Source organism: Boleophthalmus pectinirostris, unplaced genomic scaffold, assembly GCF_026225935.1.
Source record: "Boleophthalmus pectinirostris isolate CB_2022bp ecotype Guang Dong unplaced genomic scaffold, ASM2622593v1 HiC_scaffold_20, whole genome shotgun sequence".
Classification (NCBI taxonomy): domain Eukaryota; kingdom Metazoa; phylum Chordata; class Actinopteri; order Gobiiformes; family Gobiidae; genus Boleophthalmus; species Boleophthalmus pectinirostris.
In genome coordinates this window covers 19,983,896-19,997,542 of record NW_026571153.1, presented here as the reverse complement: position 1 = coordinate 19,997,542, position 13,647 = coordinate 19,983,896, and the positions used below count along the sequence as shown (strand labels likewise).

Sequence of the window (13,647 nt, the reverse complement as noted above, 5' to 3'; positions counted from 1 at the left end):
CTTTCCTACATAGGTAAACATTTTAATACAAAGTTGTAGTGTTTGTTTGAATAATGCCTGAAACTTGGTGAGAAAAGGGTGTCCGTATGTACCAATTAAAAAGAGGTTAACTGAGTTTCAAAACGTTGTTGTGGCCTAAAAGTTGACCAAGCTAAAGCACACTGTTAACACATACACAGTCTAGCTCCAACATGCAGCTACTGTATATTGTGTGTAAAGAAGGCAGCCAATTAGAGACCCACTCCACTGACTTAAGATCAGAATCAATCAGGAAAAGAGATCTGTGCTACAAGTCCCCAGAGGTGGGTGGTACTCAGTTACATTTACTTGAGTAACTTTTAAAGAAATTTTACTTTTCAGAGTACTTTTCTAGCAGCAGTAACATTTTATTAAAGCAACAGAACTCTTCCCATTGTGAGTGAGTCTACAAGTGAAAAAAATTATGTTGCCAATATTAAATGATTTGAACATATGTGTTTCTTGCACTGCTCCTTCAAATATTATTTAGTTTTTAAAAATTTTGTGTCTGTCCTTTGAACGTATCAGATTTTAAGTATTATTGAATGTTTGTTCTTTAAATTACATTAACTTCAAATTATAAATCAGATATTACGTCCCTACAGTTACTCTTTACTCTATACTTTTTTCTTGAGTAATTTTTTGGACTACTACTTTGTACTACTACTTGAGTAATATTATGATGAAGTAACGTTACTCTTACTCAAGTAAATGTTTTGGCTACTCCACCCACCTCTGCGTGTTTCTCTGTCTTTTCTATCAGCATCATCTCTCCCTCTTTTGACTGGCAGTAATCTCTTGCTGAGCTCCAATATGGTGTCGTGAGAGAACAGCAAGAGGCCAGAAAGGTGTGTAACCACTCTGCAAGTCATCAAGTTAGACTCAACTGGACTACTTTAGAACTAGACCAAAAACCTTCAAAAACAAATTACATCAAGACTTTTTATGAAGAAAATTTTGATCACTTTGTTTCTACTGACCAGGCCCTCGGAGAGGGTGCCTAAATGGCGAGTTAGAAGTTTGTCTCAGTAACACAGACTTTCACTTACAAAATGGAGGGAAGGGTAAGATACAAACAATAGCTTAACAAAATATAAAAAAACAAGTCTTCTTTAAAAGTAATAATAATAAAAAAAACTGCAACAAAACTGTAACAAAATGTTAGAGAATGATCTAGTTGATATTAAAGTTATCTGAAAGGAAACAAAATAAATATGTTTTGAGGAGAGGATGTGGCCGGGCGCCTGTCTCCCTCTCTCCCCCTCTCCATCTCCTCTCTCCACTTCACCCCTCACTCCTCGCGGATTTGCAGGCGGTATCGGCTATAGCGGATCTGGAAGAAGAGCCTTTCCAGCGGCGAGCGGCTCATACCGGGAAGCCTGTAGTCTTCACTCTGGCTGGTCTGGCGGAAACCCAAAGACTCGTACAGCTTGTGGGCGGCCATTTTGACAGCGGTGGTGCCAAGGATCACTGCAGCAAAGTTATTCCGGATGGCAAACTCTAGCACCCTCCGCCCCAAAGCCTTGGCGATGCCCTTGCCCCGGTATCGAGAGTCGACCGACATGCGCCGCAACTCCACTGTGTTGTCCTCCTCTCTGCCCTGTGCTGCCACGATGCCCACAATGTGCCCATCCAGGACTGCCACCCAGAAACAGGAGCCTGAGAGGGACAAAAAACACAACACAACACTGTAACTGCAAACTGTTCATGAGGTTGCTATTTATTGCGTTTTAGTTTAGACAGACTAAACACAACAAAAACAAAACAAACTTTGTCCATTCATATACTGGCCACAGACACACCCATTTCAAAATGCAGATGCCTTATTCAGGAAAGCAGAAACCTCGTCCTATATACATCACAAAAGGTTCCCAAGTCTTCTTAAAAATATCGTCAAGGTTGTTGTGTTAAAGTTGCATTGTGCAACTTTTCTGGTGGAGGGTCTGTCACCTGCTTGTTTGTATAGATATGCCATTGCTCTGCCTTTTTACAGCTTAGCTGCCTCTCAACAGATCTGACCTGTAACACAGTCTGGTTTGGTCTCCATGAAGACCGAAAGGTTTAATATCTTAACATTTCAGACAAAGCAATATCATCTCCATGGAGAAAAGCATTTGATTGTCCCTCCCCTCAAAAGGTTACACAATGCACCTTTAACTTGGTCTGTGATTCAGGAACAGGAAAATATCTCATTATCCCAAATCCCATTATCCCAAAGCTATCCCATTATAGAAAATACTGTTAATATTTCAGTATTATGCGTGATCACTGAGGCCCCTGAAGTAGAACAACTTTTGTTCTGACAGAGCCAAAACAAATACAGACAGGCAAATAATGTTAGGCCAATGCTGATGAAAATGTCAGCTGACAGCACTCCTCCAGCAGAATCATGTTAGTGCTCTTCTGTCATCACTCTGTTCAGAAATCTTTGGAGCTGGGGCTTGGGGATAATGAGACAGAGGCAAAAAACACTGTAGGGGATACCATCAGCACATCTTCAGATCATCTTATTGTTTTGCTTCAATTTTATATTTAATTCAATACCACTTTGTGATGAATTGGCCTTATTTTTATGATTTTTTCTGAAATCCTTGTGTAGAGGCTACTAAAGCCCCTAGCTCAATTTCCTCCTACTAATGACAAGCTTTCAAGGAATATGACCTCATGAACCTCCTGTTTTCACAACGTAACCAAGTTCAAGTCTTGTTTGGAACATGTGCTGCCACTGGTTTATGAAAATACCATCTGTTTTTGCAGATAAACAAATCTGACCCTGATCCCTGGCGCAGAGTGACTTGTGTGGCTGGTCTCTGACCCTAGAATAGTTGTCTGTAAAATGACTAATATAACAGTTTACTAAAGTAAAAATTTTGAAAAGAACCCAACAATATTACAATTTAAATGTAAAAAGGTTCTATATACAATCTGATACTGCCCATATTACTACAGATACTGCTTATTCTACCATTATTACGGCCATTGCTATCTTTTTAATCTCAGCACGTCAGCGCCTTAGCCTGCCATTCAACACTTAAAAGTTAACATTAGCATCGAATTGTCATTTTTGTCTCTGGAGAAATTACACTACTGCAGGTTAGTAATAAACTCAATCTCAGGCTTGCATTGAAATGAGTCAGGCTTGACTTTAAATGACATCTGTGGTAAATACATGGACTACACTGCAAGGAGACACCAGTTCGCACCACTGTCCGGCCTTTTGAAGTTAAGACTGGGTGAAAAATTATTCCCAGGATTTAAGATTGCAATCAAAATCCTTGCATTATCTCTCAATTAACAACAAATATCTGCTCCCTGGTACAGTAACTGTAAAAATGTTGTCTTTCCTCTGAACAAATATAGGTCAAGTAACATTCCCAGGAATTACATTAGCAATCTAAATCAATCCAATCAAGTCTTTTAAAGGTCCTATTTTACACAGCATGGATTCTTGAGAGCTTTTACCCATGTTATAATGCTGTTAAATCTTAAAAACATACCCAGAGTTGTGATTTGTTTCATCTCCAAAGTTCAAAACGCTCTGTTCTACCTTGTGATGCCATTAAATGGTAGTTTTCAAATGAACAGCTCCCTTTTACCCTTTGTTCAGTACACACTGGCAATTCCAGGGCCGACATTATCCAAATAATTCTAGCGAAGTTGTATGGAGTTTCAGAACACATTGAAGCACTTCTTGTATTACCACATGACATCACAAAATGGAACAGTTGTTGGTTTGGTCAGGTTGTTTTCTGATTGAGAGAAGAACTCAGCCTAAATATGCAGGGTTTGTGTGTTATACATGTGTGAATCAAAAAAGCACAACTCCAGTTCTGTTTGTGATGAGGAACCACTACCATAACAGATCAGAAAATAGTGTAATCTGGGTCCTTTAGCATTAGAAAGAAAGTAAGTAATTTGGGTGTTATTTGCAGAAGTGTGAAGTGAGTAAAGTGTGCTGACTTGCTGAATGAGGACAGATGTCTATAAAGTGGCACTGTGTTAACTAGTGTCATGCGTGTTTTTCTGTTTGTATGTTACAGGCATGCGGATGGAATGTGGCCTCCTCGCCACACGTTAAACTGGGCCATGCCAAGGATCAAGACCTAAAGTACACATAACATCGTATAGCTCTGTGAGTAAAACAGTTGTACAGAAAATTGCCTATATCCTGTGTCTGTTTAATCCCTCAGCCATCCAGGTAGGATCCATAACAAAATAAAAATTAAATTCTGTCAAGTTTTCTGAATGAAAATAGCAAACTAACTAAATATATTTTTCTATATTTTGTACACCTCTATTTTGTAAATGAAAGCTTTGGGACATTTATGACTCGAGATTCAATGCAATATCTGCACAAATACCAATAGCCATTGCCTTAAAGTGTCTGTGATAAATTGGCCTGCTCATTTTACTAAAACACAAGAAAGATCATTAAATTAGAAAATTTTTGCCCGGTTTGGCCATTTTTTTGTTTAAAGTTTTACTTCCTGGTTCTCGCTAAGAAATTCTAAAACTATGGTAAATAATCTTGTTCCTGTCTATTAATACTTTGCAGGTAATATCATCAACATTCGCTGAGGGTGTGAGGCTAACTGAACCCACTACTCTGTTAGAAGCTCTGTGACTCAAGTTAAACTTGATCTGAGCTTTATTTTAACACAAACTGACCAGAAAGACTTGACTTTGTTGGAACTACAACAGGTGAATTGATTTGTGCCCTTAGCCAACATTTTTTCAGTTATTCACTCTCACCTTTTTGTCTAAACAAGACCATAAACATATATTGAACAAAGGTTCCTGAAAATGTGCTATTTAAATCCATTTTGTATTTTTTTCTTGAGCTTTCAGACTATCTTGAAACTTTTTTGTCTGTGTTTGCTAACATGTGCATCGTGTCACCGTGGTACCTGCTGAACATCTCCAGATAGATAAATGTAAAACACCCCCGGCATGATGTCACTGGCGTATCAATTAGTCATCATCAATACTGTTTAAATAAATCTGGTTACGTTTAAGATTGTGCCACTGAACACTGAAGTAAGATGACCATTGAATAACCAAAAAGTTTCTCCTCTTTTTTTTTTTCTTTGACCAAATCATAGGGGCCACTTGCTTCTATAATGAAAAACTAGCTGGGCCCCATACTGCAGGTCGGGACTCCTACAGTATCGCTAATGTTGGTATGTGTAACTAAAGGCACAGAATGGCATGAATGGGGTTAATCAATCAGAATTAGGAGTGGAAATAGCTGACAATGACAGTGAGGTGCTCTGAGAAAATATATTAAAAAGTCATAGATTTTGAAAGAGCCCTTAGGGGAAGGGAAACTTGAATCTTCCATTATCCAGGTCGGGGGAGGGGAGCTGAGGTTTGCGCAGGATCTCAAGATGAGGAATAAATCATTGCACACAGTAAAGTGAGAAAAGCGGAAATAGAAATGAGTCTTACAGATCATTTGTAACGATCTGCAAATCTAATTACATCTTTCTCCTCAAAGAAACGATCAGATTTCTCAAAGTACTAAGGATCCAAGTGTAAATGATGTTAACATGTCTAACAGCATTCACTCTATCTCCTATAGGCAAACGCAAGCTGATATTGAAATATGCAGGTTGGTCAAGAGGAGCACAAGTCAATTCAGGAATAATTTGGTTAATAAAGTGTTTGCAAGCTAGACATTATCTTATTTTTCTATACTTTTTCACAATTAAGTTAAATCTACTCTAAAAACTGTTAAAGGGCCCATGTGACTATTTTTCTGATCTGTTAAAATTTTGTTTTCACATCAAAAATATAGTTGGAATTGTGTTTTGAGCCTTGGAGATGTAGACAGACTAATAATGCAGCTTTAGTCAAACATGTATGAATGAAACAAAACACAACTCTGGGTATGTTTTTAATAAAGTAACAACATTATAACATGGCTTAATGGTGCACTGTGTTTTCTGGTGGAGTGTCCGTCACCTACTTGTTTCTATGGATATGTCACTGCTCTGCCTGGAATGTTCCACAGTATGACATTAAATAGCCATACCTTACATTTGTTAAATTACAGGTGGTTTTGTAACTCAAAAATACCTAGAAAAACAGGCATTCTGACTGTGAGCGGGGTTGCCTCACAGATGTAACCTGTAACTTGGTCTGGTTTGGTCTCCAGGAATATAGAAAGGCTTAATACCACACTGTGAAACATTCCAGACACAGTAATAACATCTCCATGGAAAAGCATTTGACGTACCCTCCACCAGAAAAGTTATACAATGCACGTTTAAAGTTTAGGTTCTATCCAAATCCTCTATAGTCAGACAGACGATGTTGTCAGCAATGTTTTGTGATTAAAATGAGGAAGTATTGAAAACAGAAACTCAGATTCCATCTATATTTGAATTAAATTAAAGTAGTTTTAACCAAATCCTTCACAGTCAGACAGATGATGTTGTCAGCAGTGTTTAGTGCTGGTTCTGTGTCCAGCCCTGTGTCCTGGCCTGTGGTGCATTTGCAGCATAGATTAACTTGTCACATGAAGCCCCCCACATCAGCACTTTTCCCCTCTCTGTCATAGATTAATGGGCCTAAGGGTATATAAAGGACACTTAAAGGATGTGCACATGAACCCACAACATCTGATGAATTATTCATTTTAATTTCTCTCTGCTTTTACTGTAAGCAACGCCCTCACTAACAATCAACTTGGCCTTTGAGCTAAACATATGGACCAGCTACACTGGTAGACAACTGGGGTGGTCAAAATGATCAAAAATTAGATACTAATCGATACTAAATGTAGAATCTAAGTTACATTTTGAGCAGGTATCTAAAAAAAGTCACATTCACAGGACAGAAATGAACCTTTCCTCAATATCTTTAGAATGATCTTGATCTGTATCAGAACAAGTATAAGAGCACATAGTATATGTCCATGGACCACCATGGGACCGACCTGGACGACTGATGGATTACACAGATATACTGTAAGCCCAGTAAGACCAGATGATAATATAAAATAAAGTACTGTGATTTAATATTGAATAGGACATTGTAAACACTTTTTTATTATCATCGTGGTATCGGAACCTGCATTGAGTATCGAGTCTATTCCTTAGTATCGCAATTGCGTTTGAAACTGAGTATCGATTCGTGACAACACTAAAATGCGTGTCCATTAGCTAAAGAGACTAGTTATGTGTCCATATAAAGTCAGGTTTATAGCCTAAGCACGTGAAAGTGTTTGTCTCCATGCAGCTTGAATGTACAGGGCCCATTACACACACATGTTACTGTTGACATGCCATTGTTCTCATAGCTGCCAATACTACAGCCTGCTACATTCTGTTTGGTCATTGTCTACTACTAAGATTGTCAAAAGTATCAATAATCGATGCTAAAACTTTTATCAAAACTAGATACTGATTTGAGCAGGTATCGATACTAAAAAAGTCATTGGACAGCTTAACTTCAGAATGGTCTAAACTAGTATACGCCCATGGATCACTATGGATGACTGTACTTCTGGATGAATGCACTATTATTTAATGTTGAAAATCACATTGTTTTGCCAAACTAAAGAATGTTTTTTATTATTATTATTATTATCATCGTTGTATCTGTATTATTGAGTCTATTCCTTAGTATCAAAATCAAGTTTAAAATTTTTGTTTCATGACAAATATATATATATTTTTCCCTTTAATTTAAGGGCCATATTACACTATTTCCTGATCTATGTTGTAATGTTCAATAAAAATATACCTGTGTTTTATTTAATTCTCACATTTTTAACACACAGACCCTGCATATTTTTGGTGAGTCCTTTTCTCAAACAGAAAACACTCTATTCCACCTAGTGATGTCATGCAGTAATACAGGACGTGCTCCACTGTGTTTTTAAACTCCATACACCTTCACTAGAATCATTTGGATCATTTCAGTCCTGGATTTGGTAGATCTCTACTAAACAAAAGACAAAAGGAGCTATCTTTTATGTTTACTTGAAAACTACTGCCTCATGACAACACAGAGTATTTTGTGTAATATAAGATCTATAAATACAACACAACAAATCAATGACATGATTTAAGCACCTCAATTTTGACTCCTGTGATTGGTCAGCATGAAATATGCAAATTACGGTGCAGCCTTTGACACTCTCGCCAGTAAGATCCATTGTTGTCAATTGATCTACGCAGAATGTGAAATGAAGGCTGAGGTTCGCAAGACTACAATGCATTATTAATGACTGGCTTGACTTCCATAAAGCACTGGTGTCTCATAAGACCTCCTGCTTCACATTGTATTTGGTCTGAAATGCTAAGGTAGGACTGTAGGCCTTTACTCATTTAATCATTTAATCAGTCGATGGTGTCAACTAATTATTTTATTAAGATTTTCAGGAATTGTATGGGACATGTAGCAGAAAGGAGAGTTTAGGGAGTAGATTAGATGAAGAGTTCGGAGTGAATCCCATGTTTAAACTGACTTTTTCCATATAAATACACTTTTTCCTAGTCCTTTTCTGTATAAAGAGTTGTTGTTGCATGTACTCCCAAGCAGTTTTAGTCTTGTGAGTGCAGTATGAGTCAGATACATAGAGATAATAGTTTTAGCTTTTGCCACACCTCCTTCTTTCTTTTTAAGTGAATCGATTGGCAGAACATGTCTGTAGGTGAACAAGTAATTATTTAGCTGATGACAGCCCTAGTATTGATATGAAATTCCGATGGTAATTGTAATTTGAATAATTAAAATGCATTGGCTTTTTAAAATTTATTATAAAGCAAATTGAGACCAGTCTTTGCTTCTTCTTTTTAATTTATTATTACCAATTACATTTTTGCTAATATTATAATGTGTGAGTTACTGTGCCCAAATAATTTCTACTGTAGATCAATAAAGTTTCTTTTTCGTTTTGTAATTTCAGATTTTTTTGATTTTCTTATTCTCCTCCCCCAAAATCTCATCTCATGATTTTGTGTGTGCAGGATGACGGGTGCCACAGTGGCGCCTCCTCTGCACCATCAGCTGACATGAGAAATGATCAGGGAGAGCTGTACTCAGGTGGGAGGTGATGCTAGCTCCAACCATATGGTGTGCCTGTTGATACAGATACAGCCTTTTTTAGATATGAAAACCTATATTTGTATCACAACAAGGGAAATTCCACCGTACTCTATAAACTACACAGTAAATAGTCACCTCTTTGCAACAGGCCTTTCTAGTGTTCACCTGCAAATTGAGAATGTTGCTTCTTTACCTCAATTAACCTTCTTCCTACATACTGTAATTTTGGTGCATTGTCATTTTTCTGGTGAAGGGTCCACCACCTGTTTTTGTCCATGGAGGTGTCATTGCTTTATCTGAAATGTTTCACAGTATGGCATTAAACCATTCTATCATCATGGAGACCAAACCAGGCTAAATTACTGGTCAGATCTGTGGAGAGGCATTGTCAGAATGCCTGTTTTTCTAGGTATTTTTGAGTAATAAAACCACCTGTAATTTAATAAATGCAAGGTAGAGCTGTTTAATGTCATACTGTGGAACATATGAAGCAGTATCCATAGAAACAAGATGGTGACGGACCCCCAACCAAAAAGTTACATAGTGCACTTTTAATCTATGACAGTCTTCCTGGAGCTAAAATAAGCTTAGCAGTAGTGATAGATAATATTTTCCTGCTTGAGAATAGCTCTGGTATATTGTGAGATTTGCCGGAGGTTGTTTTGACATCTTCCTGTCCTGTGTAAGCCCCTGTGGCAGCCATATTGCCTCATTAAACCACCCATAATACAGTAGTATCAGTTTCACTGAAAGTCCATCTTGTCCTAACCTCTTTTTCAATTTACATTTGGAAATTTAAATTGTGTTTTATGTTTAGCCAGATTTCTTGATGTTCAGAACATAGTGTCAATTCTAATTTTGCGCTTACAGTACCAACTCTATTATGTGCTTTTCTTAGTAATGCTATAAACTGCACACTAAGGCACTAAGGATAAAATATCTTTATTTACTCTATAATATGTTACTCGGAAAGTGTCCTTAAATTACCAAAGAGTGCAAAGATCACTGACTTGAGCGCCAGTGTCAGTCCATCCGGTGAATTTCAGCATTGCATTACAAACTCATAGTTTAGTCAATTAAAATGAACTACTTCAATGTGAAAACCATACTGTATATATAAATGTACATAGCTAACCCACTAACCACTGCGTTTCAAATAGGAAGTGAGCATGGAGGCACTTCTGGCTCCATTGACTCTGTTTCCAATTTCCTTTACATTGGAAAATTGTCTCCACTCTCTCTGTAACTGCTGCAGTGAGCCATCATTATGGTCTTAAAATGTTCTTATTAACCTGCTCTACATGATGCTGGTGTTTCTATTTCGCTATTTTGTCTGTAAATAAATTTCAATTCCTGATATGAACCTGGCTCCAAATTCACCCCATAATCGCTAGCATTGTGAACTTCATTTGAATGGAACCTATGGGTGACATCACACTTCCTTCATCCACTTCTTTATTATATTATTATATTATATTAGCAAAAGTAACACAAAGCTATTTCACACATATGCACACCTTTTTTGGAGGGGGGCATTCCTCTACTGGAAGTAAATTTGATACATGCCCATAATAACTGATCAGTCAGTGGTACCAAGGTGTCCATTCATTGTGATGGATCAATTCTCTTTGTATAGACAGGACCACTCTCATTGTCCTTAGGCAGTGATGCTTGACCTCCCTCCGAAACACACGACCAATAATGGGACTGTTAAACTGCAGCTGCATGTGCCATGGATCACAGGGGTACAGTGTCACAGAGGATCACACAATGGCTGTATCTGACACCTGCTTTGATTTAAAACAGAAGTAGAAGGTAACAAAGTACAAAAGTAAATGTATAATACTTAAGTACAATTTTTAGGTATCTGTACATTACTTGAGTACATTGTGCAGTGCATACTTTTACTTCATTACATTTGAGAGCATGCATCTGTACTTTCTACTCCACTACATTTTATATCTGGACTGAAAAGTAAAAAGTAGCCTACTTTTCTTTACAGTGTGAGACCTGTTGAAATGGCTGAGACTTATTTTTAGCACATTTTAACATTTAGAGTTAATGTCCCAAATTTGAGCATACCAAATACACAAAAACAGCCAGAAAAAATAAGAAATCAATTGAATCACTAATAATCTGCTAATAGTTCTAATAGTGCTTTAATAGTTCTGAAAGTCTCTGCAAAATGCTTTTAGTGTTCCTCTTAAAGTACATTTTTGACCAAATTTTTCATGTGATACTTTTACTTTTACTTCAGTAATCATTATCCCCTGTATCTAATTTTACTTGAGTAACAAAACTGATTATTTCATGTGTTGGACTGATATAAAGCCCATGATTTCAGCTGTCCGTGGATAAGCAGTGGAGGAATGTGTGACGTATCATATGTTCAGAGATAGTTCCTGTGCCTGGTGAAACTGAAGGTGTATAGATAGATTTTTCCTACAGAGAAGGAAATGAGCTCTGTTGACGGCCAGTGTAGTGCAGAAAGTGTATCAGCGCTTTCTCTTCTGCGATCAATAGGGCTGAGATGCTCCCCCTCCTCTTTAGCCACAGTCTCCTTCAAGCAAGAGGGAGGAAGCAAGTGGGGGAAGGAGCTGAGAGAGGCAGGGAGGAGGGGTCCCACAAGAAGACTACATTAGAGGCTGCTTCTGTACGGCCATTTTTAGTACTTTGGAGCATTTCTACTTTATATTATTGCTTTATTGTATTATTAAAAGTGCATTGTGCAACTTAACTTTTCTGGTGGAGGGCCCGTCAAATGCTTTTCTCCCTGGAGATCTTATTGCATTGTCTGGAATGTTTCTCAGTATGGTGTTAAACCTTTCTATCTTCATGCAGATCAAACCAGATCAAGTTACAGGTCAGATCTGTGGAGAGGCAATTCTCACAGTCGGAATGCCTATTTTTCTAGGTATTTCTGAGCTATAAAACCACCTGTAATTGAATAAATGTAAGGTAGAGCTGTTTAATGTTATACTTTGGAAAGGTGACAGATCCCCAACCAAAAGAGTTCCATAGTGCACCTGTAAGTATTGTTTGGAGCTTTTAAACAACCAGCTATTGTCTTTAAAAGAATGAATAACAACAGTATATTTATGTAACAAAGTAGATATTATCCCCCTAATAAAGGTGAGTTTCACACCGGTCTTACCTGTAGGCTTCATGTACGCCTCTATGTCGGCCATGTCCGTGTGCAGAGCGTAGTCCAGATAGTTGTGGATAACTTTGCTGCTGTAGTAGTATCGTGCTCCCATCAGAATGAAGGGGGCACAGCAGGTCAGCGTGATGGATTTGGTCACGACAAAGCACATTACTATGGAGAAATGGAAGAAAAATAAACGAAACCTGTCAGAAAAGAGAATCAGATGTTTGATTTTTGGTGGATTTGAACCAGTGCAAACAAGTATAAAACAAATTATTATGATAGAAGCAGTAAGAGCAGAGGACAGTTATTAGAAAAGACACGCCATAGTGCAAAAAAGTCATTGGATAAAACGAGCAAAGTGAAAAACAAGTTGGAGATGGGCATCATATTACTCTACAAAACATTTGAATGCTTCTGGTGTCAATGTTTATGAGACTGAAGCTGGTTTTAGGAAAGGTTTTGTAGTCAGATTAACACCGCAACAAAACAAGTCAGATTTCACAGGCACAATGCAAAACAAAAGACAATACTTTGGAGTGAAGGTAACTGCAGGGAGCGCACTCATCATACACTGCGCACACCCACAAATTTTTAAACGTGCGTTAGTGGTGAACGTGCGCGCACACCGCGAGCCAATCCTCAAAGCCTTAGAGCCATTCATTCACGGCACCGGCATGTCACCACATCCCCAGAGCCGGTTTGAACGCACATGCACCACGCGCTCGCCCATGCCTTTTGTTGCATGACGGGTAACATGCCGGTGTTTGCCGGTACAAAGAGCCTGAGGCCGCAGCGGTGTTTTTGCTTTTTGCGCACGGAAAGCAGCTCGAGCTTGTAACAATTTCAACGGTGTTTAAATAAAATTGTGGCTTTTACTTATAAAACTAATTCTACAAACATGCACTGGAGACAATCAGCCGCACTCACCTGTCAACATAGCGTAAATAAACTGGGTTTTGGGCTGCTGCCGGAGCCCCCTGAATGCACTGTTGGGTATCCTCTCCATGATTCCCTCGTAAAAGATGCGGCGCACCTCCTCCCGGTCCTCGCGTTCGAACTCACGGATAAAAACTGCGTCTTTCCTCACGAGCTTCGCCTCCGCGGGGCTCAGAGCCGCGGCAGAGGGAGAAGAGGGGGTGCTCCACATAATAGGCTCTTTTTTGGTCCCTGGTATAGCATCATGTTCGTCCGCAACTATTTTAGTCTCGCAAACCATTTTGGGAGAAAAATGCATGCAACTGGCCGCGAAAAGCAGTTAAGAAAAGAGAAGGGAGAATGGGTGGAAATGGATGAGGCTGTTGCGTTGGAAACTAGATGAAGGGGAAGAGACGAGAGGGGAATGTTTCTGCTGCAACCCTGAGCGTATCTGACGACCAAGACTCGCCTCTGTGACTCGAGCGCTATTTATGCGCGCACACTGGGCG

General features: G+C 38.6%; 1 protein-coding gene across 1 annotated transcript; it reads right to left on the bottom strand.

The window, feature by feature from the left end:
* Nucleotides 1–1,136: 1,136 nt before the first annotated feature.
* Nucleotides 1,137–13,565, bottom strand: nat8l (N-acetyltransferase 8-like). Its single transcript, XM_020937759.2, has 3 exons — nucleotides 13,151–13,565; nucleotides 12,230–12,391; nucleotides 1,137–1,677 (listed from the first exon to the last, which is right to left on the bottom strand). Exons 1-3 carry the CDS (start codon nucleotides 13,455–13,457, stop codon nucleotides 1,310–1,312), a joined length of 837 nt encoding a protein of 278 aa, XP_020793418.2. The 5' UTR covers nucleotides 13,458–13,565; the 3' UTR covers nucleotides 1,137–1,309.
* Nucleotides 13,566–13,647: the final 82 nt, after the last annotated feature.

What these genes read in the sequence shown, in the direction of transcription:
- nat8l (XM_020937759.2), bottom strand. Translation starts at nt 13,457, where the DNA reads ATGCATTTTTCTCCCAAAATGGTTTGCGAGACTAAAATAGTTGCGGAC. An exon ending in TATTTACGCTATGTTGACAG is followed by an intron (nt 12,392 to 13,150) that starts GTGAGTGCGGCT and finishes ATTTCTCCATAG; the next exon opens with TAATGTGCTTTGTCGTGACC. An exon ending in GGCGTACATGAAGCCTACAG is followed by an intron (nt 1,678 to 12,229) that starts GTAAGACCGGTG and finishes TGTCCCTCTCAG; the next exon opens with GCTCCTGTTTCTGGGTGGCA.